The 26,798-nt window shown below is 37.6% G+C and overlaps 1 protein-coding gene across 5 annotated transcripts; it reads right to left on the reverse strand.

The window, feature by feature from the left end:
* Positions 1–1,960: 1,960 nt before the first annotated feature.
* ttyh1 (tweety family member 1) lies at positions 1,961–26,756 on the reverse strand. Of its 5 annotated transcripts, none has more exons than XM_046847407.1 (17): positions 26,638–26,756; positions 26,260–26,481; positions 26,030–26,142; positions 21,107–21,263; positions 19,338–19,555; positions 16,235–16,346; positions 15,629–15,954; positions 15,375–15,470; positions 14,188–14,260; positions 12,865–12,940; positions 12,522–12,577; positions 11,707–11,799; positions 11,469–11,561; positions 11,196–11,335; positions 6,580–6,747; positions 4,949–5,027; positions 1,961–3,386 (listed from the first exon to the last, which is right to left on the reverse strand). In XM_046847407.1, the coding sequence occupies exons 4-17, from the start codon at positions 21,239–21,241 to the stop codon at positions 3,303–3,305; spliced, it is 1,749 nt and encodes a 582-aa protein (XP_046703363.1). In that variant the 5' UTR covers positions 21,242–21,263; positions 26,030–26,142; positions 26,260–26,481; positions 26,638–26,756; the 3' UTR covers positions 1,961–3,302. The 5 variants fall into 5 exon arrangements, with proteins under 5 accessions (XP_046703363.1, XP_046703362.1, XP_046703365.1 ...); XM_046847406.1 differs by having other exon boundaries at positions 26,221–26,481; XM_046847409.1 differs by having other exon boundaries at positions 6,687–6,747; positions 26,030–26,481.
* Positions 26,757–26,798: the final 42 nt, after the last annotated feature.

The following is a 26,798-nucleotide window of genomic DNA, read 5'->3' on the forward strand; positions in this document are numbered from 1 at the left end:
ATTAATTACCAAGTGTTCTAAGAGCTGATGTGTTTAAAACAGAAAAAATGCACAGTGGTAAGTATCTAAGCAAGTTCTACAATGAGCAAATGATGTCTAGACCACTGGGTCAGAACATTAAAATGGCAGGTGCTCCAATGCCCCAATAAGGGACATCATCTGGTTTGGTCGTACAGAAAAGCTACTGTAACTCAAATTGTTGTAAAAGTTTAGGCTGGCTCTAATGGAAAGGAGTCCAAATGGAGGCAAATAGCAATGGCTACATGAGAATCAGAACTACACCGTAATGCAATGGAAGAAGATGATCTGGAATCTTGCGTGAATCACTCTGATGGTCATTGATCCGAGCTTTACTTTAATAGTGTATGGGCCTTTATACCTCATCAAGAATGCACAGTGCAGGTAAGGACCATTATTGAGGAACTGCAGGTTTGCAGGCGCAAGATTCTTTCCTATGTATATACACAGTTTTGCCATCAAGCATGACAATAAAGAGTGGCCTTGGTCTGCCAAAAACTACTTCTGTATAATGCATAACATAAATCATTGATATGGATGTGTACTTGTCTGACCAGGTTCATTCCAGTGAACCCAAAGGGCACACTAAGAATGTTTAGTGGTAAGAGAGGAGCTGACAGCATGTCCTGCCAGTAGATGGCTCATCTCTGGCTGCAATTTTACCCCATCAATACAATGAACAATAGAATTAGTCCAAGAGAGGCCTGCTGGGGGTGAGGGTGGGGCAAATGAATGATGAGATTGTTCTTTGGCCCTTTGCCAGCTGCAGCAGTTCAGTGTGGTCCCCTTAATGAATGGTGAGGTATTACAGGTCATTCCATGATGAAATATTTTCAGATCAAGGACCTATAACTTGTTACACAGGCTGTTCTTTTGCTTAAACAGAACAGAAAAGCATTCTAATGTTGACACAACCTTGGAGTGAGCCTTTCTGTGATTTCTTCTGCTATGTATTTGGAATATTGAACAATGGTATATGATGAGTTATGAGCTTCTAAAATCTAGGAAGTTGTGACTTTGAAAAAGCTTCCATTATTCCTATAAAGACAAACAACACTCCTTTGGGTAACACCAAATGTAAAACAGTTGAAGAAACCTTCTCCAAGCAATAGTGTGGTATCCTCTGCCTGTGGCATGAGCTCATTCTGTGGAAGTTCTAGAGTGGCTTTCTACTCTGACCACAAGGCACACTCTCATGACTAATAGTTCTCAGAAGAGTGCTATTTTTGGTGGTGGAGGATGATTCTTACACTGCATTATTCTTTGCCAATTAGTACCCACCAGGGTTCTCGCTCTCCCTATGATCATTCTGAGGGTTCCCTCAGAAGTAGGAAGTCAGGTTTAGAAGATGTCATTTTTAACCTCTGCATATTTAAGCTACGAATTGCAAAACCAACCATGGACATATCTGTGTTCTTATTAACAACATGCTAACCAACATATCACTGCATGATATCTCTCTCTCTCTCTCTCTCTTTCTCTCTCTCTCTCTCTCTCTCTCTCTCTCTCTCTCTCTCTCTATATATATATATATACAGTATATATATATAGACAGACAAAGGTATTGGGACACCTTTCCTGCCATATGTGGTTCTTATCCAAAAACTGTAAACATATGAGTAAACTTTCATAATGTGCAGTATGTAAGTATAGTACATCAGTTGATCCTTCATAAAACATAATAGTACACCTGATTTCTATGATGCTTGCTGTGTTAGGATATGTAGTAAGTCCTTTTATAATTACAGGAAAAGCTTTTTAGGATTACGTCAGTATAAACAGTTTAAATTCTGCTCTCATTCCCATAGCAGAACTCAAATGGTAATGTAATGGTATTTTAATTAAACCTTAATTATCCAGTGTTGAAGTAGTGATATGACCATTAAGTTAACATATTGCACACTTTCTACATCATGTCACAAACCACAAAAGGGTCAGGTTATTCCACCTTTGTTAGTTTTATTTGATTTATATTTAGTCTCAGTAGTGAAAAAAGTAGTCCATTCAAAGGAGCATTAAAACCATAGAAACACAGGGCTATTGGATTAATAAGAGTAGGACAGGGAAGGTTGGGATTAATGCAATGGCAAATTGAGTATATTTATGTGTATACATACACACACAAAACATCTCAAGAGGACCCTGAATCACCCACAGATACACAGAACACACGGTGGTGTTGAGAGAACAATCCTGCAAATTAGGGTTGATACACTTCCATTAGTCAGCGCAATAATCACAAAAAAGCTCTATCACTTCTTATGTTTCAATAAGATTCACTTGAGAAAATGTTCATTTATTAATTTTTTTTATATATATTATTACCTGCAAAGGTAATTAGCTTTACAAATGTAAATGTATAAATAGGCACATCTGCACAATTTTGTACTGAGTATTTGGCAGTAAAATTAGCTTTCTCATATCAAAATGGCAAAAACAAACATTTTGTTCAGATGGACAAACTATGTATAATATCAACATAATGTTATTAGCATCTATAAATGTTTTGTTAGGTTACCGAACGAAGTGGATTTTTTTTTATGTTGAATTAACCCTAATTTGCAGACATGTGCTTCATCACTTATTATTGCTGTGTACATTATGGCTACGGCAATGCAGGCAATGGCAGAGGTTGTTTTGCTGCAATGACCGTAGCTCTCTCTTTATTCGTGTTCATCTTCGTATCATTCTCATTTTATGCATGAAAAGTGCAACACTTAAACATAACATCATTTACAGTGAATATACAGTATATTTGTATCATATAGCAATATGATATATAGTATCAGAGGGAATACAAGGTAATACACAATTGCCATCTATTAAAAAAAGGTGCGGTCAAATCTTTAGAAAACAAAACCAAAAAAAAATCCAGTGCCCATTAAGTTGTCATACAGAAAACTTGTGCCATTATTCTGGTGTGTTTGTGACTTAGCATTCAATATAAAAACTCCAAAAAACAAAGTAGCAATACAATTTTAAAAATAGAGTAATAAAGTAACATCAATCTGGCAACATCAGTACCGTCCAGTCTCCTGTCTCCGGTAAACACCACACTGAACAGGTTGATGGGAGGGGAGCTCAGATTATTTTAACCTTCATTTATTTGTTCTTTCTCCTTAAATCTCAGTGGTCCTGACGTTCTGCAGTGGATTTTAACATCTAGCATTCCAACATCGTTTTAAATTAGTCTCTCAGTAAAGTGTCCATCCATATTAAAACTAAATATTTGCTATATATATATATAGATCGATAAAGCATTTTTTTAATACTATACAAACAAATTAGCGCGAGTTCAGGTTCCTTGAATGGGCAGAGTTGGGATGTGTTTGTCTACCCGTATAGCCTGTCAGCATGCTGGGAGAGTACTGTACTTTCACATGACCACAATGGGATTGAACAGACATGACGCCACACAGACAGACAGATCCAGGAGGAGACGGATGCAAAAAAAAAAAAAGACAAGAATAAAAAAGCAAATGTCAGTACGCAATGAAATGAACAATCAAAGTTGCAAAATGTATTAAAGGAAATTAAGACCTGGGCTTTATTTTCGTGGCAGTGCAAGAGCACTTTATTAGTTAAATGCCTGAGTGTTTGTTCATTTGGCCGTTTAGGAGCACTGTAGAAATTTTCATGGTCTCAAAAGTTATTTGTCTGTCCATCTGCATTTGTGCGCTGAAGTAATTTTTATGTTCGGAATTGAATGGACCACAGGGAGCCACATAACGTTTAAAACCTTCCAGATACACCGTGGCCTCCGTTAGGAACCCAGGTTCTTGAGTTGAAAATGAGCAGCTATCTTGTGTTATGATAAACCATTATAAACAAAGTCCTAGCCGCTAAATGGCAAAACCTTCACCTTTCCATCCAATTGTACATTTTAACTGATATCTAATCCTCCTTGAAATCCACATCAATTCATTTGAATTCGGTTCCATTATAGTCAGCAATATCAGTTCATCTTGCCTTTCATTGTGATCGATCTGCTGAGTACTCTTCACTTTCACGCAGCTTGTGTTGATGCATTGTGCATTATCTCAAAACCATCAATATGAATAACACGATAAAAGCTTTAAATATTGAATTTGTTTTTGGAGCAAATCATATACTGGTATACTCTATCATTCAGTCTGTTAATAAGCAGTCTATATCCTTTTTATTATTTAAATTCTGTACATTTCTCGTATTACATTTTGATCTCTGCATTTCAGATTCCAAAGAAAACAATAAACATTTGTATAAAAATATCCGTGAGTTTCTGACACCATCCCTACAACATTGACATCAAATCTATTGAGAGCAATGTTAGAAAACGCATTTGCTGTAAGCTCAATCAGCCGGTTAGTTATTTTTTCACAACTAATCTCTCTATGAAATCTGTAACTGAATTCCTTGCTGATGTGGTAAGAAACAGAGAATATATATATATATATATATATAAATGATAGTCTCATGCCTTGATCACGAAAATAGGGCCCATGATGCCTTATCAGAACTCAGGGCTAAATCATAATACAATTTATTCATTTTAATTATATATAGTTTTTCTTTTATATGCCTCACAAATAACATCATAGTAGACATCAGTGTTAGATTCACATAAAAAAAGACATTTCATATATGGCATTTAAACACTTTTTGAATAGATTTGACCTGGGTCTTCCTTTTGAGAAAATAGAAAATATACACCCAGGATATCACGGGTCACCACTATACCTTTTGTGTTTTAATAAATAATGTGATAGTGCTAGAATTCACCAACTTCTAAAAACACCACGTCTACAATTTAGGTTTAGAGTTTGTTCAATGCTTGCAGGTTTAAAAAAGCCCCTTTAGGGTCAATAGAAACATCTAGAACCAGTTAGAACCTCAGCACAGATGGTAATGCCATGAGTCATGATGATGGCAAACAGACAGGGGAACTCACAGAGGGGGGTGGGGACTGCCTGTCACTCAGAGGCAGGCTCTCATAACCAGGGTTGCCATTGGAGGAAGTGTTTGGAGTCCTGCATAGAGACACAGAAAGAAAGAGGGACAAGAGGAAGGAAAGAGGGAGGAGTGGCCAGGGGGGACACAGAGAAGGGCCATGCCACATACAGAGAAAAGTAAGGACCAAGGATGGATAAAGAGAGAGAAGGGTGGAGGAGAGTTAAAGAGATGAATACACACACACACACACACACACACACACACACACACCTTATATAAGACATTGAAAAAGTACAATAATTTGTCAGGGTTCTGACAGGAAAGAAGCAGGGTGATAGCCATGGGTGATAGAGAGTGCGAGAGAGTAGTGCGGAGAAATCTTAAATGTATACATTAGGGATTATTTGATTTTGGTACAATAACATCTACTCACAAACTCTCCTAGCAACATAAATGCATAGAACATTACTGCAGCCCAAGCAAAACACAAAGCGTGCGAAATGCAGCTAAGACAAGCGAAATAAGAGAGTGTGAGAGATGGGAAGGCAGATTGTGGAAGCGCAAACATTTTATTTGGGAGAAAATGCTGGAGAGGGTGGGATTTATTTTTACTTTTTTTTTTTTTACCTATGAACATTCAGTCTGATCGTCTCTGGTGGATTTATGTCTGTCTTGAAAAAATGGACAGACTGATAGACAGACACACAGACAGACAGACCTCTGGACTTGTGTCTGTTTGTTTGGCTAAGCTGCACTCAACATGTCCACCTGTCTGTGTGTCTGTCTGTGTGTGTGTGTGTGTGTGTGTGTGCTTGTCTGTAGGAATATTTGCAGCTGTCTACATGTGTCTGCATGGACTTCAACAATAATGCAGTACTGTACAAAAGTCTTAGGCAAGTCTAAAAGAAAATTGTAAAGTAAAGATACCTTGAACGATCCTTATTAATTAATATTTAATGGATTAACTTGTAACCAATCTTGAAATCTGATCATCTACCTTTATTTTTAAAATGTTATCTGGGATGCCGTTGTGCAGTGTCGTTAGGAAAATGACTAGCACGTGGTTTCAGTCTTTTCAGAGAAGTGTTTAGTCAGTTCTGGCACAAACTCAGCACAGTCTCAGTAATATGTGGTCCATTATATATAAACAATACAAATACAATACAATGCTACACTGAATCATTAGAAAAGGATTTTTTTTTTACAATAAAACTAGTAATTTCCTGTAAATCTGAAGAACAGTATGGTCTACCTGAGGCTTTTGGACAGTACTGTATGTGTTTGATTGTCAGTGGTAAACAAATCTGTTTGTGATTGTTTGTGATTGTCAGTGACGAACAAACATATAAGCCTGTGATTGTCAGTACATCTGTCTACACTCTATATACCCTTGAAGCGCAGAATGGAACATTGACTATCGGCATGATGTGCTCTGCTTTTAACCAGAAAACAAAAAAAACTAGTTTCTACACTAATTTCTTCACTTCTCTAAAACTAAATGACATGAACTCTAGAGATATGATTGTATGCAAAACTTTAACTCACGCTGTATAAATCATGGATATACAAATGTGATCCCACTGGCTCATTCTGTCTGTCTGTCTGTGTGTCTGTGCATGCGTTACTCACGGCAACGGAGGCGCGCTAGAAAAGGGGGATGTCCAGCCAGCCCCCTGGTAACTATAGAAGGGGGGCAAGGCCCCGCGCTGGGACCCCCTGGCCGTCTGTCTACGTGCCTGATGGGAAGTGAAGGGGTCCTCACTCTCGCTGTCCGAGTCGTCATATTCCTCTGAGTCTCTGCACCGTGAATTGGGGAAATGGTTGAAATATATAAGTCACAAAACAGAACTAGTGTTAGCATGCTCAAAAAAAGACTTTCCAGACACACACGTAGCAATACCACAAACTATACATTTGTTATCTATATATTATTTTCCCACATATTTCCCCCCCTACAGAGTTGTATGTATTAATCTGTCTTTTATAAAGCTACAAAAGTGTCAACTTACATTTTTATAGTTACACATACACTCATCAGCTACTTTATTAGGAACACCATAATAATCTTGGTAGGACCCAACTTTGCTCTTATTGTAGCTTCAGTTTTTCGTGGAATTGATTTGCGATCCGTTTTCACATAATTACATCACATAATTGTTGAGGATATGTCAGTGGCACACATACACTACCGGTCAAACATTTCAGAACACCTCAATTTTTTTATTTGATTGTATTGATATTTATGCAGTGTAATCTCTTAGTGTATTGTAAAGTCACAGCATAAAACAAATAAACAACTAGATAGAAGGAAATCATAGAATCGTTTTTTTTATATATATATATATATATATATATATATATATATATATATATATATATATATATATATATATATATATACAGGGAGTGCAGAATTATTAGGCAAGTTGTATTTTTGAGGATTAATTTTATTTGAGGATTTAATTTGAACAACAACCATGTTCTCAATGAACACAAAAAACTCATTAATATCAAAGCTGAATATTTTTGGAAGTAGTTTTTAGTTTTAGCTATTTTAGGGGATATCTGTGTGTGCAGGTGACTATTACTGTGCATAATTATTAGGCAACAACAAAAACAAATTCATACCCATTTCAATTATTTATTTTACCAGTGAAACCAATATAACATCTCAACATTCACAAATATACATTTCTGACATTCAAAACCAAACAAAAACAAATCAGTGACCAATATAGCCACCTTTCTTTGCAAGGACACTCAAAAGCCTGCCATCCATGGATTCTGTCAGTGTTTTGATCTGTTCACCATCAACATTGCGTGCAGCAGCAACCACAGCCTCCCAGACACTGTTCAGAGAGGTGTACTGTTTTCCCTCCTTGTAAATCGCACATTTGATGATGGACCACAGGTTCTCAATGGGGTTCAGATCAGGTGAACAAGGAGGCCATATCATTAGATTTTCTTCTTTTATACCCTTTCTTGCCAGCCACGCTGTGGAGTACTTGGGCGTGTGTGATGGAGCATTGTCCTGCATGAAAATCATGTTTTTCTTGAAGGATGCAGACTTCTTCCTGTACCACTGCTTGAAGAAGGTGTCTTCCAGAAACTGGCAGTAGGACTGGGAGTTCAGCTTGACTCCATCCTCAACCCGAAAAGGCCCCACAAGCTCATCTTTGATGATACCAGCCCAAACCAGTACTCCACCTCCACCTTGCTGGCGTCTGAGTCGGACTGGAGCTCTCTGCCCTTTACCAATCCAGCCACGGGCCCATCCATCTGGCCCATCAAGACTCACTCTCATTTCATCAGTCCATAAAACCTTAGAAAAATCAGTCTTGAGATATTTCTTGGCCCAGTCTTGACGTTTCAGCTTGTGTGTCTTGTTCAGTGGTGGTCGACTTTCTGCCTTTCTTACCTTGGCCATGTCTCTGAGTATTGCACACCTTGTGCTTTTGGGCACTCAGTGATGTTGCAGCTCTGAAATATGGCCAAACTGGTGGCAAGTGGCATCTTGGCAGCTGCACGCTTGACTTTTCTCAGTTCACGGGCAGTTATTTTGCGCCTTGGTTTTCCACACGCTTCTTGCGACCCTGTTGACTATTTTGAATGAAACGCTTGATTGTTCGATGATCACGCTTCAGAAGCTTGGCTATTTTAAGACTGCTGCATCCCTCTGCAATATATCTCACTATTTTTGACTTTTCTGAGCCTGTCAAGTCCTTCTTTTGACCCATTTTGCCAAAGGAAAGGAAGTTGCCTAATAATTATGCACACCTGATATAGGGTGTTGATGTCATTAGACCACACCCCTTCTCATTACAGAGATGCACATCACCTAATATGCTTAATTGGTAGTAGGCTTTCCAGCCTATACAGCTTGGAGTAAGACAACATGCATAACGAGGATGATGTGGTCAAAATACTCATTTGCCTAATAATTCTGCACTCCCTGTATATATATATATAAAAGTTATGACTCAGCAAAGAGCCACCTTTTGGTGATATAACAGTACCCGTGGCATTTTTTTTCTACAATGGAAATAAAATATTGTTTCCAAAAGCTCTTTCCGACACTGTTGCAGAAGATCCCACGAATGAGTTGAACTTGTTGGTTGTTTTGCTTTCACCCATCTGCTTTTCACCCATCTCAAACCAGCTCAAAAAGTTTGAATTCTGGAGAATGTGGTGGATGTTATCTGATTTGAAGACGATTTAATCGTCTTGTTCTTTTCTTTTAAGAAAGTTCTGATTTAGGTCATTAGGATGAACCCCCAACAATGGGAAAAAAAAACCTGCATGATGAAATTAAGCTTCATCTGTCCATAAGACCTTCCTCCAGTTTTTAGTAGACTACTGGCTGTGCTTCATGACCCAGGCATGTCATATTTCTTAATTTGCCGTCTTAGTAATGGCTTTCTTACTGCTACTCGACCTGTCAAACCTGCAGCTTGAAGTCTTCTCTTGCTTCTCTTCTTGAAACTGGGACTTGCTCACTTTAACAAGAATTAACCTGTGCTTGAAAGCCACCTATCAAGCCAGCTGTTCACTCTTAGAAACTTGTCTTCTAAATCTAGCTTTGGGTCTGAAAGACCTCTTCCTGTAAGAGTTTCATCCAGTTTCCATATGCCTTTTGATGGTAAACTGATACTCTGTAAACTGTACTCATTAATACCTGGACTTTCTTTGCAATTTCTCTAAAGGAAAGACAGACAATGTGTCTTCGTTTATTAATTATGAGAGCAGTATACTACTTCCTACAGTACAAAACTATCCAAATATTGCATTGGAAGGTGGATTAACACAGTCTGTTCCAACATTGATCTTATAGAGACAGAGGGTTTTTCAGTAATCTGCAAAAGCTGGGACCCCTGTAGGCATTGTTCATATCTTAACTATATAGTTAAGATATGAACAATAACCATATAAAACTTTCAAAGCTTAATTTACATCTATTGCTGCAGAACAACTGTAAGTTGAAAAGGCCTTTCGAATGTATATTATTTTTCAGTTTTTGGCAACCTAAACCTTTTTTTCACCTCTGGCAGATTACTGTTTACCTTTTTACAATTTCAGGTATTCACTAAACTAAAACTGTTTAAATTTCACAAAACAACGGAAAAATCAGGGTGTTCTAAAACGGTAGTATATATACTATAAGTCTTTAAAAGTATATTATATATCATTATTATATTATATATGTATTTTGTATTTTTATTTTACCACACCCCAGAGGTGCGCTACTAAATTTTGCCAGGTTGGGTCCATGGATTAATGCTGCTGAAAACATCTGTCTGTTGCAACAGATTCATTAGACCAGGTAATGTCTTTTCAGTCTTTTTTGTCTCATGTTTTTGTGAGTCACTGCCTAGTGTAGCCACAGATTCCTGTTTTGCAGTTGTAAGAGCAGAGCCATAACATCAACTTCAGAATAAGACATGTGTTCTGAGATGCTTTTCTGCTCACCATAGTTGTAAAGAGTGATTATTTGGATCCCTTCTGTCAGCTCAAACCATCCTGGTCATTCTCCTCTGACATTTTCATCTGCAGAACTGCTGCTTATTAGGTTTCTCACCATTCTGTTTAAACTCTACCGATCGGTGTGTGTAAAAATCCCAGCGATTGCAAAAATTTTTTGTGAATAATAACTGAAACTCTTGAACTGTATATACATATCTATTTATTGTGCTGCTACCACATGATTGACTGACTGAATAAATGCATGAGGTGTTCCTATTATAGTGACCAGTGAGTGCATTTTTTTTTAAAATCATTGTGCTCCAGTCATTAGTGAATAGTGTTCCACTACCATACTGATGGTTTATTGTTTCTTATGCTTTACTTCAATATTTCAAAATTGAAGGTCTTACGTCATTAGACGCATGTTGTTCATTTGGCTATTTATTTATTTGTTTGCTTATGGAGCAGAATTCTGTTGCCAAAAAAGTCTAGCAAATTACTGTTTGTAATCTCACTTTGGTCAGTATGTTTATTTAGTAGCAACCAGATATTCAAACTATCATGACAAAATAGGAAAAATGTACTATAATCCCCGTTCCAGAACAAAAAACCCCCATAAATGAGTGAATTATGAAAGAATCTTGTTGGAGAAATACAATTTGGTAATATGTATATACTGTATACAATAGTAGACCTTCATGTTCCTTTCATGTTACATTCAGCAAATATTTTACCAAGAACATTCATTATTCTAATACTAATCAGTAGGACTGGGTTCGGGTTACCTGGAAAATCTCCTCCAGGCACCAGGAAGGGAGCAGAGAATGGCTGTGAAAGCCAGAGCAGAGAGGAATGAGTACAGTGAAAGATAGAGCAATCCCTCCATCCCATCATAGCACAGCCCTTTTAGAGAGTCAATATAGTCCTGAGAGACAAAGAAACAGAGACCCAGAGATAGAGAGCGATGGTGAAATAAAATCAGATGCATTTTATCTGAAATACATTTTATGCCTAAGTAATCTGCTTTGGGGGGGGAGATAGCAGGTTGCCATGGTTACCTTGTTAAGACTTCGGCAGTTGAGCAGCGCCACCAGCTGGTGAAAATTTCCCTCAGTAGAGTTCAGCATCTGCTGCACCTCCCTCAGCGGCTTCTACGAGGGAAAAAAAATAATGCGTCTACAGACTGCGGCCATTTTCTGACGCACTCGTTCAGTACACTGTTTTTAATTTCAGGCTTCAATACAGTGGTCTCAGGAATCAAATCGATTTAAGTAGTTAACGTTGAAGCACACTTACGTCTGCTTTGGGGAAGCGTGGGAGAGTGTCTCTCTCTAAACTGGAGAGGTGGGAGTGAATGCTAGACAAAGCTCTCTGGGACTGGGTCAGCAGCTACAGACAGTTTATAACACACACACATACACTGTTGAGCAACATGACTGAAACCATGGCAGACAAAAATACTCCTTTATTTATACTGATATGGTGGTCCTGATATCATACTCTTCTGTCCACCTGTATATGTATACACATTATTCTCGAGAAGAAAAACGACTAGGCTACTTTTCCTGCTATTTTTTTTTTTTTTATCTACAGTCTCAGTCTCTTTTTTAACCCTCTGTCTTTTAAGCTTAATAAAGGGCCAGTTATAAAAAAAATCAAACAATTATATGTAAAGACATGCAAAAGATAATCTGAGCTAAAAAAAAAAAAAAGCAACTTAGGAGCTCCTTTGTTTAAATTATATTTGTTTGAGTGTTTTTCTCTATAAAACACTTCCAAATTATTGGCACCCCTATACCACTGATATGTCTCTTGCTGTAATATTTAACAAGATTGTAAATGAGATCTTGATCCACTCATGCATGAAACAAGCATGAATTTCCTTTATATTCGTAGTTTAGTGCATGCAGGTCTCCCTTTTCAATTCACATCACAGGTTTCAGTGAAATGCTGATGAATATGAGTTTATTTTTTTCTATGCAGACCATGTGACTTGGTTTTCAAGCCCATGACACCTGAAAAAATCTGGATAAGATCAATTGATACCTTTATTTGCTCCATCAAAGCTTCTTAATAAATCGGTATGATTTTTATTATAATAGAGTGGCTACCTGCTGGAAGGGGCTGGTAATTTTTCTGCTGCAGGTCAAGTAGTAATCCAGGATTTCTGGTGACAGAGACATTTGTTAGGGTGTGTGAGTGTTTGTGTGTGTGTGTACATTGGTAGGCTTTTTGTTTTGTTTACTGATCCATACATTTGGTGAAAATGTACATGAAGGTTTAGAAAAATAATGATCTGTATTACCAGTTATGTCAATGGGAGGTCCATACAAGGATAGAAAAACAAGTCTTTCTCTGTGTGTGTGTGTGTGTGTGTGTGTGTGTGTGTGTGTGTGTGTGTGTGTGAAAGAGATATTTAGAGAGATATAAAAGAGTGGTGACAGAGCTTAGCACCTGTACTTGTCCCAGCGTTAAAGTGTGTTGAGTTGAGAACAAATGTGTTTGGGTCAAAGCAAAAATCACTGAGTGCCTGAGAACAAAAAATACAGAGAGAGCAGAGAGAGAGAGAGAGAGAGAGAGAGAGAGAGCGAGAGGGAGAGAGAGCGAAAGAGACAGAAAGAGAGAAAGAGAAAACACAAGGGACAGAAGTTAGCAGTGTGGCACGGTGACCGAATGACATACTTCCCTCATCTGCTGCTACTGTGACTGCTATTGATCTCCAGCACTCACTGACATGGATACAGAACATCTCTCTCACTGTGTCTTTCCCCTGATGCTCCCACACACTCTCGCTCTCCTGGAGCGCTCCAGTTTTCTGCTCTTCTTCTGTTCCTGCTGTCATTGCTGTAGTCTGTTTGTGTGTGTGGAGAGGGGGTTCACACTCGCTTTCCTTTGTGGTATGTGAAGACATGTAATTAATCACTGTTATCTTTAAATAGGACTCAGCACAACTACAAAGGACTACAAGTACTATAGGGGAGAGAGAGAGAGCGAGAGAGAGAGCGAGAGAGAGAGAGAGAGAGAGAGAGAGAGAGAGAGAGAGAGAAGAGAAATGACTGTTCATGTAGGCTGCCTCTGGACAGTGGGACTCTGTGTTAAGAGCCAGCTACTGCCATCTCCTCCAGTCACTTTTTTCTTGTCCTCTCGTCCCCGGCCTCTCACTGCCTGATGAACAGAGTGGTAGTCCACTAGTCTTCTTTCTCTCACATCCACATTTCTCTTGCTATCTCCCTCTTTCTCTCTCAGCCTTTCTTGATCTCGCCATTAAAACCTCTCATCGCCATCTTCAACTCAGCTTGCCTTTTTTCCCACATTGCACAAAGAGCCACTCAGTATGACACACACAGGCTTTCTCTCTCGCAACTCTAACCCTTTTTATTGCCTTTTTGGGACGCTGCCAGGATGGCAAAGATTCTAAGAGTGGAAGCTTTTCACAGTTTAACACACACACACACACACACACACACACACACACACACACACACACACACATATACATAAACACAAGCACATCTCTCGTGTACTGTACTGTATATATCCTGAACTTCACTGTTGAATCCTTAAAGACTCACATCTGTAGCACTTTTGTCAAACATTCCTTTTGACTGTTTAGAACAAAGAGATCTCCCAAACACACACACACACACACACACACACACACACACACACACACACACACACAGGCACTATTATATTCGGAATACCCCGCCTGTGGAGAGTTGTTTTTCTGGCTAGATTTTAGAAATGGACAGCGGGAGACTTATCCTGAATACTCACCACCACTGTGGCTGTCTCAAGGCCAAGAGAACCCCAACTCAAAAACAAAGACAACCAGGCCAGTACTGCCATCCTGCAAGCACACACATACACACACAGATTCTCACAGTCACCATCTAACTTTGTATGTCGGCTGACAGGCTCTTATGTATTACATTAAGTCTAAGTGTACATTATATGCACAAAGGAATTAGAACATCTGACTTTTTTTTACAGGCAACTGTTACCACAAAGTTATAGCACAAAGACATACACAATTGTATTGAATAACTTTTCCATTCTCTTGAACTAGGAGACCCAAACCTGTTCCAGCATTACAGTGCCCCTGTGCACAAATCCAGCTCTATGAAGATATGGGTTATCTTACATGGGTTGGAGTGGAAGATCATGATTGGCCTGCATTAGAGCTCTGACCTATTGAAAATCTTTAGAATGCATTGAAACAATGACTGAACCCCAGGACTTTACTAACCCCTTTGTAGCTGAATGAGCACAAATCTCCACAGCCACACTTCAAAATCTAGTGGAACATCTTCCCAGAAAAGTAGAGGTTATTATAATAGCAAACGGGGACAACATGTGGAATGGGATGTTCAGAAATTACATATTAATCCCATGGTCAGGTGTCCACAAACCTTTGTCCATATAATATATATGGTGAAGATCCTCAAACTACAAAAAAATAAAATAAAAAAAATACACTCTGCTCTGCGATTTTAATCAAGACGTTCTGACATGGGCAGTATGCACATTTAACTTTGCATGCTATGACCACCAATTTTAACTAGTGCCTAAAGAATTCTTTTAATGATGGCTGATTTTAAGATTATGTGATTACAACAAAATTGGTCAGAAAGTCGTATAGTGTAAAAGCCAGCTTTAGCATTCGTAAGCCCAAAGTGTTTGCCCGGCAAAAAAATGCAAACACAAATGCTTTTCCAAACGTAAATATAGAGTCCAAACTAAAATAATAACAAAAAAATAAATAAATAAATAAATAAATAAACTAATAAATATGGTGCTGTATTACCAGTAGCATCCTTTATATTTATCATTGTTTTAAGTAGAACCATTTGAATTAATAGAAAATAAACAAATGAAAGAACAGATTAGAAAACAGTTTCCCCTATAATTTTGTGCGACATTTTTTATTAATTTGTTGTACAATATCAGTGTTTGACACGTACAGAATGAGGAGCCATCGGGTCTGTTTAGCCAAGCCTAGCAGAATAAAGAGACACACCACCAGATCCAAAAGAAGAAGCAGGACATAGGAGAGCCACCTAAACAGCAACAAACACACCGCACAAAACGAACATAGGCTGAGATAAAACTATTTATTACTGATTTGGGTTAGCAGGGTTTTCAGACAACTAACACAATATACGTATTTAGTCTAAATCAACCGCAGTGTAGATAAAACTATCTGTTACAACTTTACCTGTAGTCCTCATTAACCATGAGTATGTTAGCTGCCCAGCCTGGGGAGAAGGGTGCAGGGGCACTGGTAGAACTTGAGGTCACAGCCTGGGGTACGGAAGGGAGAAAAGGGGTCACAACCCCCACCATGCCATCACTTGCATTAGTTGCGATAACGCTCACGCTCTTTCCTAGCGTTAGGGAGGAGAGAAGGGCCATCACACGCTCAGACAGACGCCTGCAGTAGCGAGTGGACACCAGAGCGGGTTTATTGCTACCAAACACATTCTCCAGTGAGGTCAGGGGGCCTGAGATGGACCTCTGCAGAGCTGTTACTGTGTCTGAAACCTGAGCTCAGGAGAAAGGAAATAGGGAAAGGAGAGAAGTGAATAAGGATGATGAAAGAATTAATCAAAGTTACACAGATCTGACTGACTGAATGCATAAGCAATCAACTAAGCCAGCATAAGCTAAATCAATACTGTGTATAAACATCCATAGACGGCAGATAATTCTACCATTTATTTATTTCACATCAATATTGTATGACTGAGACATAACAGGGTTTTATTATTTTCTCTTGGGAGGATAACAGTGTATATCGCTGATCGACGAAGTGTTTTCTCACCAGCATATCGATGGAAGCCAGTGTGTGATTGGCAGTGAGCAGAGACGAGGTCAACTGATACATCCCATCATTCGCCTCACTGTTACCGTAGAAACCAAAGCCTATAGCAACGCTGTAAAAGGCCAAAACAGAGACGAATACTGTCGGACAGAGGATAAGGGTGATGTGTTTAATTTAACAAATGACTCAGAATTAATGATTTAAAAAAAAAAAAAAAAAAGCCCCGACTCAAGAAATAACACAGAAATGCTGACATGAAATAAATCTTCTAAAAACACCATTAAGGAACCAATACTGAAAAAACAGCTTTACTTTCATATTTAAATATTCATCTGAAAGATTCGGGCCAGATGTTAGCCACAACTTATCCAGACCAAGAATCCCTTTTTGGCCCAGATTAAGATAAAGACAGTGGGGTGAGGGTTCATATATATATATATATATATATATATATATATATATATATATATATATATATATATATATATATATATATATACATACACACGTTACTGATCTTGTGCCTGTGTGTGAATGTAAAACTACACCCACTGTTTTTGGTGAATACATCACTAGAGCTGACCGGCATCTGATTGCGGAAAATATTTCAGCCTGGGAAAGGGGGAGAAGACATTTCACATCAGCCTGGACAGTCACTCCAGTAAGAGCACTATTATAGTGTAAGCTCTCCGTCATGCGATTTCTATTGTCACATTAAGAGATCGAGTGAAAGCCTGGCTTAAAATTTATGCACTGTTTAAGTGATAAATAATGGAATAGTCAATACACAATACTGAGGTCAGACTACATTTTCAGTGACAGGAAATGGAAGGAAAAGACTTCCATTGGAATATGGATGAAATGAAACTGATTCTCTGAATAACTGCCTGTTTTTTTTTTGCAGTTAATAATAACAATAATAATAATAATTATAATAATAAAAATAATAATAATAATAATTATAATAATAATATTTTATAATATAATAACATAAGCAGCAAACAATATTGTACATGAATTTGAAACCAGAAAGAATATGGCAAAAATGTGATAATAATAATAACAATAACAAGAAATAATAATAATAATAATAATAATAATATTACTATTATCACCACATTTTTACTATATTCTATTTTGCTAAGCACATAGGTCTACTTTATCTGTATAGTTTCACATGTAAATAATTGCATTTAAAAGACAACCTTCTGATGCTTGTCCCACACTATGTCAGGCTAAATTTACACTGCTGCCTACACCACAAATCCACATTAGAAGAATAAAGAGGTCAACATGGAGGGGGAAAAGGATGATGTCATCTTTGTAAGCCCACAGGCTGAACAGATGCAACATTAGAACGCCTGCATTTTTAAGATATCACATACAATCAGCAGGCAGATCTGTCGTATTTAATCCCGCTCTGCTTTCTGCTTCAAGCGTGACATCACTCCATGACAGAACTTTATGGGTTTCTGTTTGCTGATACATAAACCAAATTTTCTCAGTTTCCGCTCAAGAAACACACTTAACCAGGAATCTCAAAACGATTTTACTGCTTAAAGTGCTCCTGGAAAGAGTGAACGGTTGAATCTGGGTGTTTTCATTAGTATTATATGGTACACCCTGTCTCAGTTTAAAGTATTAATGCTTAGACTGTAATCTGTGATACAGAATAAGTAAACAGCTGGCCTTGTTGACCTTGGTTTTAAAAGCCAACATCAGAATGAAGTCAGTGAGAATATATATATATATATATATATATATATATATATATATATATATATATATATATATATATATATACACAGTGGTGTGAAAAGGTTCTCCACTGTTTCATGTTTTTGCCATTTGTGAATAATGGCTCTCACTGTGGTTCTCTGGAGTTCCAAAGCTTTAGAAATGGCTTTATAACCTTTTCCAGACTGATAGATCTTAATTACTTTCTTTCTCATTTGTTTCTGAATGTCTTTGGATCTCAGCATGATGTCTACTTTTTGAGGATCTTTTGGTCTACTTCACTTTGTCAGGCAGGTCCTATTTAAGAGATTTCTTGATTGCGAACAGGTGTGGCAGTAATCAGGCCTGAGTGTGACGAGAGAAATTGGCCATAACATTTTAACAGGGGGGCAAACACTTTTTCACACAGGGCCATGTAGTTTTCGATTGTGTTTTCCCTCAATAAACAAAATCTTCATAACAAGAAATTAGGGGCCAACACTTACACTAATATTATATATATTATATATAGTATTTAAAAATATTTAAAAGGCCATGTTTAGAAATATTTTGATTGTTGTGAGGAAGTTGAAGGCATGTATCAGGTCTAAACAAAGTCGCTTTCAGCAACAGTAGCTTTCACTCATATGTGGAGAGCAGGCGTTAAATTAAAAATAACTGAATCTCCACCAACATTCACTACAACTCCATTAAAAGTCAAAATAAAATGAACACAAATCAGGTAGCTCCGGTTTGCAGATTAAGCTCATTTTACACCAAAGGAGCTGCTGCATGTGGGGCACATTGTGTCATGGTTGAGTTGTTAGCATAAAAGACATACAAGCATATATCTTTGAATCTGAGCTGTGTGAATGTTGCAGTATAACAATGAGGTCGCCTGCACTGCTGTTTGTTGAAATGTTGTAAAGTGTAGTAGAGCATGTGATCGGGTTATCAGAATAAATTTAAATTAATCTTGGTAGTTCAAATTTTATAATATAATCCTATGGCAAGAACATATTTGATTGGGCATGACATTCGATGCATTATTTTAAAATCAATACGACCTTATCTCCATCTAGCGCCCCTGTAGAGTACTGTATGCCACATTACCACCTTTCTCTGTACTGTACTTTTATTATAAACACACTTATAATAAAAACCTAAAGACAGTTGTTGTATTCTGTCCATAATCACTGCAGCAGCAAATATAAAATGGAAAGTGGGTGTATTTAGACTCAGACCTTGCATGTTTTAAATGTTACCTTTATGTATATAGCTGTTTAAGTTGAGAATATGAGAATAATACTGAAATATTATTGTGATTTAAAAAAACCCAGAGATGTAGGTATTGAATTGGCAGTGTCACATGATTATGGTATGTTACCAGCACAGTGTCACAGCTGCCACAGACACCCATGTGACACAGCAAATGCGCCGCCCCTTCCTGTATCCGTGGCCACCGCTGGCATTGTCATCTTCCTCTTCATCGTCCCTGCCCGCATCACCGCGGTGACAGCAGCAGTAGTGAATAAGGAAGGAGAGGACGACGAGGAGCGAGAGGACGAGTGCAATGGCTGAAAGACTGGAGAGAACCAGGAGAGTCTATGCACAGAGAAGGAAGAAAAAAGGAAGGAGAAATAGTGTCACATAAACGTAAAGCATTGTTTGTCATATGACAATAGTGAAAAAACTCTGCTATAATTTACACCCAAATGTACTTAAATCTGGGGAATTACACAAACATTCACAAACAGTGTATTCTCTATATATCCATATATAACTATGGATGGCAGTTGGGATATTTTTTATGAAGTGACACAAGACTAGGCTATAATATACAGAGGCAGCAAATAGCTGCCATAAAATTCAACCTAAAATGGAGACCATGTCTCATATTTTATTGGCTGATACAGAATTGTGGCTCCTGTGCACTATTTCAAAGTGAATGAGGCAGAAGTGATTTAATTACGGTGCATTCTTAGCGTGTCAGCACATGTGCATACGCACAAAACACTTCACAAATTCATCCATCATAAATCTACAATATTATCTGTGTCCATCTGACTGTTCTTTCTATCTCTCACCCTCTGCTTTAGTTCTTATTCTCCCATCCCCCCTTCATCTATTCCCTGTCTCTTTCCACAGTCATCCCTCTCTCTCACCTCCCTCTTGTGCACTCTTCCTCTCGCTTGCCTTCCCCACTTATTTCTTTTTTGCCCATGCCAGTGGATCTCTATTAAAAACATGTGACCTACATAAATACATTCATCGCTTCACGCTGTTGTTCTATGCCCCTTGCTTTCTTCTTCGTTCACAAAGGGTCCTCTCTTCCATCATTGCTCTGGCTTTCTTTCACCTCCCTCTTTCATCTCCTCTTCTTTCTCCCTCCCCGTTTCCATGCATGCCTCACAAGCGCTAACTCTCGTTCACGGTCAGGTCAAAGGTATTCCGTGGTTCAGTTTCGACGCCGAACGAATAATCGCCGCCGTTCTTTCTTCTGCCCACGGAGTGTGATCCAGGGAAAGCATTTTTTTCTGTTCTTGTGAACTAAAATTAGACTATAGCTGTGATTCACACAATGCGCTGCAATTTGACAATTTGACGTCACCGCATCTCAATCCAGCCTGGAAAACCACAGTGCCAGATCACGCATCAAATTCCAACACAGACAAACTGGGAGGCTGTGCTGTAGGGTTAAACAAACACCTGCAGAGCTCAGCTTTGGCCAGTCTGGCTTAAGCCTTAAAGCTTTGTTCATGAGCATCACAGCAGCTGTCATTTGTCTCTTTTTGAAAATGTTGCCAGATCTTTGTCATTGAATATATTAATCCCTATGAAATTTAAAGCATTAGTGTGTAAAAGTCAAATAATGAATATATCAAGAAGACTCCAGATATTACTCTTTCCTAGTAGGAAATCACACTATAATTTTGCTCATGCTCAAATCTAGGCAAAATGAAAGAGGAAAAGAGTGAAGTTCTAAGGGAAAAAATAGACATGAAGACAGGAATAGCATGTATGTGTCTTCACACGATGAGTCTACCCACTGGTACCAGCTGTCAGGTGTGAAAATTGCATCTGATATAAAGAAGGAAACAGAACAAAAAATAGCGAGGGGAAGAGTAATACAGCTTTCTACGAAGAAAAGGAAACCTGTTGGTATTCCCAGCTGTCGGGCGTGAATACGTTGTCTCTCGTCTGCATGGTCAGATCGAAGCGAGGGATCGCGTGGCACATCTGCACCCATATCGAAGCGCTGTAACTGGGAACGGTCTCGATGGCAGCCATTATTCCGGATGACCACCTTTACCTTTCATGATACAGAATGGAGAGAGAGAGAGAGAGAACGAGAGAATGAGATGGAGGAAGATTCCGTTTAAGCGTAATTAAATGTATTACAAATATGAACAAATTAAATGTATTGTGTTAATAATTATGGTATTTCAATGAAACTGTTTTCATTATCTGGGAGAAAAGGCACATCAAACAGAGCAAATGAAACGTGCAGCAGTGCAATGTTAAGGAAAATGAGAAGCAGGAAGAATTTAATAGGTAGAGGACATCCAATTGCCACACAAACACGCATACACCAGATTTTGATTCAAATATCCATAACTATGGGCCTTTGTGAGGCAGAATTGACTAAGAAATCAAAAAGTCTGTTTCTATGTGTTTAAATCATTTGCTAAAGCAGATATATTTTAGTCTGAATATGCAGCTCATGGACAAGCTAATCAAAATCATTTTGACCCGAACCTCAAGAACAAAAACACGACATCGTGTAATTTACACCTTCTAGATTCTCTGTGTTACACAATGTTCAACTCTCAGGTTACAATGAATTAAAACGTGTGCTACATAAACGCTACATAAATTGTACCACATGGCACAAAGGCATTTCATAATACACCACAGGGACAAAAGCTTTTGGACACCTGACCTAAAGATTGGTATGTGCCTTTTCAAAATCCCATTCCACATTTCGTCCACCATTGCTGTTATAGTAACCTTCACTCTTCTAGGGAGATGTTTCAATAGAAACAGGTGATGCTTCCACTCCAAACCATGTAAACCATATCTTCATGGTGCATTTTAATCCTGAAACAGGTTTGGGTCTCTAAGTTAAGGGGAAAATGTAATGGTACCCAGTCCCTGCACATCCTACAATTGTGGGTAACTGTGCTAACAGTTTGGGGAGAAACTGCATATGGCTAGGAATTTCAGGTGTCCCAAATACTTTTTATATATGGTGTATGTGAAAATGTTCTTCTTATATTTCTCCTTTATAAGTATTTTGAGAAGTCACATAATTATCTCTGTGACTTAAAGTATACCTATCTGCTGATGATGCCTTATAAACATTTGGAGGTCATAATTCAAGGTAAGTAAGGCAAGGACAAAGATCCCCACATGTCGGTATTCTAAACACTACTGAACTGAAACTATAGGAAAGAACAGCCACGGGATAGCAACATTTATTTACAACCTTTTATATACAGGATGAAAGTTGAAAGTTAGACTACTCATCAAAGTGTAGCTACAATTTTTTTTCCAGCATACTTAAATGCAGAATATTTGGAGACGATGAAGGCAATGCTATCTCTAATGGAAGAGTTGGCCCTAGTCACTGTGGTTTAATTATTATACTTGTTGTGCTGACAGACAAATCTATGAAGAGGAACCTTTAGTGGTTCTATATACACTATAAAAAAAAATCAACAAATAGGGATCCTGGTACAAAACTTTTATTCACTTTTAAGAAAAATGTATTATACATATGCCTCTGGTAAACCCTTCTTACAAGGTTTGTGTTGTCTCAATGAAAAAGTTAATTTGTTCATTCACTTCCCATAAACTCTTTATCCTGGTCAGAATCATGGATTTGTGTTCCAGTCTATACACCCTGGATGGGACACCAGTCCATTATAGGCACCACACACACACACACACACACACAAACACACACACATTAATGCCTGTGGGCAGTTCATCTTAATGAAGCCACCAAAGAAACAGCTACTTATTTTAAATATGTTCCCACTAATGGCATCATACAGAAAAAATATGTCCAAGAGCCCTAGAGTTTATAGACTGAATGTGACCATAAAATCCAGACATGCAGTAAACTCTCAAAATACAAATAGGTATCCAACAGAATTTACTTAGCAATATAAATAAATATATATGTATGTATATATATATATATATATATATATATATATATATATATATATATATATATATATATGTATGTATATGTATATTATATGTATTGTATACATCTATAAAGTCACAGAGGTCCATCAGCACAACCATCAACACAAACATTAGTGTGTGGCTTGACGTGATGCTTTCTGTCGACTTGTTATCACACTCTATATATATATATGTATATATATATATATATATATATATATATATATATATATATATATATATATATATGTATGTATATGTATATTATATGTATTGTATACATCTATAAAGTCACAGAGGTCCATCAGCACCACCATCAACACAAACATTAGTGTGTGGCTTGACGTGATGCTTTCTGTCGACTTGTTATCACACTCTTTCTTGTGCAACACATAATGGAAGGTGAGTCTGGGCTCATGTGACAGAGCAAGAAAACAAGCCTAGTAACAAACCTGATTTTGACACCAGTTCTCCACAACGCTATATTTAATACATTTCTGTATATGATAATAAGAACCTTGTGGACTATGTTCAAGCTGCATAATAATGTGATATTTGTGCGATGTAGTGTTTATCATCCTGCACATGTATTTCATTAAAATTTGTTCACAAATAACTTGGGCACTCTACGGGATTTTTTAATTCAGCAGCTCGATAACTGCTTTATAAACACTTAAAGCCTTACTGACCTCCCATTAAACCTTACTGATAGTTTAATAAATTGAAATGCAGACACATAAAATGTAGGAATGAGTGCAGGTTGTAATTATTCATACAACATTAACATTTTAAAGCGCTCTTAGGCTTGCTTCTGACTAATGATCTGGCAGGTCTTTAGCTCAGCTCGTCAATGAGGGGTTTTCTCTGGTGTCCTCAATATTTTATCCCCCTAAAGCAATTTTTTTTTCTGGCCTCAAAATACGAAAAAATGGCCTGCAAAATGTTGGGTTACATGCTTGAGGAAATGCACCATAGCAGACCAGTCATGGTCCTGACCCTGAGGTATGCTTGTTACAGGGCTCAGGACAGTAATAGTAAGCAATGGTAAGTTGCATATAATACGTTCACAACTAGAATGTTTTACATATGAATTTACTACGATCTAAGTATAGTAATTAGTACATAGTGCTTATATGTTCAGCTCAATTAGTGAAATAAAAAGGCTTTTGAGAGAAAAAAGTCTGTTGTATCAAAGAAAATCACAAAATGTATACTACAAGCATTTTACTTTATAAATAAAAAAAGGGGTTCCTGCTTTACTGCTTTATTTAAAGTGTGTATTAATGGATTCATCACTCATTGGTCTTCAGTAAAACATGGGTAATGGGGTGCCAGTCCAAGGGACAGATAGACCAATGCAAAGAAGCATACACACCAAGATAAATAGACACTCACAAAACACACATTTGCAACCTTGTTCACAATGACATTTTGGAAGGTGGGTGGAAACTGGAGATCCCTGGGAAAACCTATACTTATACGAGGAGACTTTGAGGTGAAAATGCTACCCACCACCTCACCCATATTTACGATGAAATTATGCACAGACTATGTGAAAGGGTGAAAATGATTACTGCATTGGTTTTGTGTATTATGTTGAGAAAATTAGTGGGCAGTAAATCTAATTTTAAAACTCTGAATTATTATTGATTATATGACAGAGCTTTTGAATACTTAATTCTAGTTGGTTGTCAGGCATTCTAGCCTTGTGCAATTGGTTTTCAGTAAATGCACATCTACAGCAGTCCCAAGTAAGTCCTGACCGCATTACAGCCTCATATCCCTTCACGAAAAAGTTAACATCAGTAATGGAAAAAGTTGTGACTACTGTCCACCGCGGCATACAGAACTAACAAGCACATTAATGAACAATTGCCACTATTTTTAATAACTGCAAAGAAAATAATGAATAATTCACTTAATATCTGTAGCAGTTAACAGGCTTTTCTCTTTTACTATTGCAATAACACATGCATCTTCTCTCTCTATTTTTCTTTCTCTCACTTTCTGTACAAAGAACTGTTTATCAATGGCTCAAGTCTCTGTAAAAATTGGTTAAAAATAACAAAATTGTTATCAACATTTTACGGACAAATGTCTTGAAATAGAAGTTCTGGACGAGATTCTGACGTGCGTTAACAATGGCGTCCCTCAGATTGTTATGTCATAAAATATAAAGGCCAGTCACGTTCCAGAATTCAGGGCAAGCGAAAGTGATTCGCTAAGAGATGAGATGTGTAGCATTGGGAGCATTTTTTTTTTTTTCTTTTTTTTTCAATTTGCATATTGCATTGTGTAGGCTGTTTCTGTGGCCCCGGTCTGTACTGACATTTCTGTGGAAGAAAATATTTAGAAGAAAAACAAGGTTCTGTTTCAAGTGTGCGAGAGTCGCAAATCCTGAGGCTCGCTTTATGATTTAGAGGACATTATCTTTCATAAATGTAACTTTATATATATATATATATATATATATATATATATATATATATATATATATATATATATATATATATATATATATATATATATATATATATATATATATATATATATATATATATATATATATATATATATATATATATATATATATATATATATATATATATATATACATATATGCAAATAGAATCACTACAACCATCATACTGAAAGAAAATGCTGATCTTATGTTAAATTGATGTAAAATTGGGTCACTTAACAGCAGCACATCTCATTGAGGATGAAATATTTGGCACCCTGGATGGGTTATGTGTTGAATGTGAATTTCATTCAGGCAGCATAGGGGAATGTAGCAAAGACTTCAAAGTGAACACAAATCTAATTGATTAGACAAATGACTGAGATGTGTATCATATTGTTGCGTAAATATTTACTTACCTTTGATTGTACTTTCGGAACTTCCTGGTTGTCCCACGTCTCTGTCCGTGTATTTGCGGCTTTAAAAGCCACCGAGTGAAATGTATTGCTGGCTGAAGGGTCGCTTTGTTTGCCTTGTGAAAAGAAGCATAATAACTGACAGATGTCGCGGCATTAGTGAGAATTTTAAAAAAAATCAGTGATTTTTATACATGTATATGTGTATCAGCTGGAGTATCAGATGCTCTCACAGAGAATGAGAATGCAATGGGTCCATGTATGGTAATGATCAAAGAAAAAGAGAGGAGGGGAAACACGACGGGTTTTCAGGGAGCAAACGAGTAAAGGAAGCGGTTCAGTGGCTGAAGAAGAAGCGCTTCAGCAAGGCATCAGTCCTCCAGCAACAACTTCATCTTGGCACTCATCATGCAGCAGCATCCGGGATGGCGGCGAGATCTCTTCTGTGTCTCTCTCTGCGATTTCACACACACACACACACACACACACACACACACACACAAACACAACCAGTACCAAAAACACTGAGTACAAAATGATCAATAAATAAAAATCCACAAAAAAAGCATTTAAAAAAAGCAGATCAGCGAATATGGTGAAACCTGACTGACATAAAGACTGTGCTTGGCTCCCTCAGAGATATTACAGAGGGAAATAAAGGCTAGTGAAGTTGGACACACACACACACACACACACAAACACACGCACACACACACACACACACACACACACACTACCCTTACTATCCTTGCGAGGACCTTCCATTCACATA

This window comes from Silurus meridionalis, chromosome 4 (assembly GCF_014805685.1).
Source record: "Silurus meridionalis isolate SWU-2019-XX chromosome 4, ASM1480568v1, whole genome shotgun sequence".
Taxonomy (NCBI): domain Eukaryota; kingdom Metazoa; phylum Chordata; class Actinopteri; order Siluriformes; family Siluridae; genus Silurus; species Silurus meridionalis.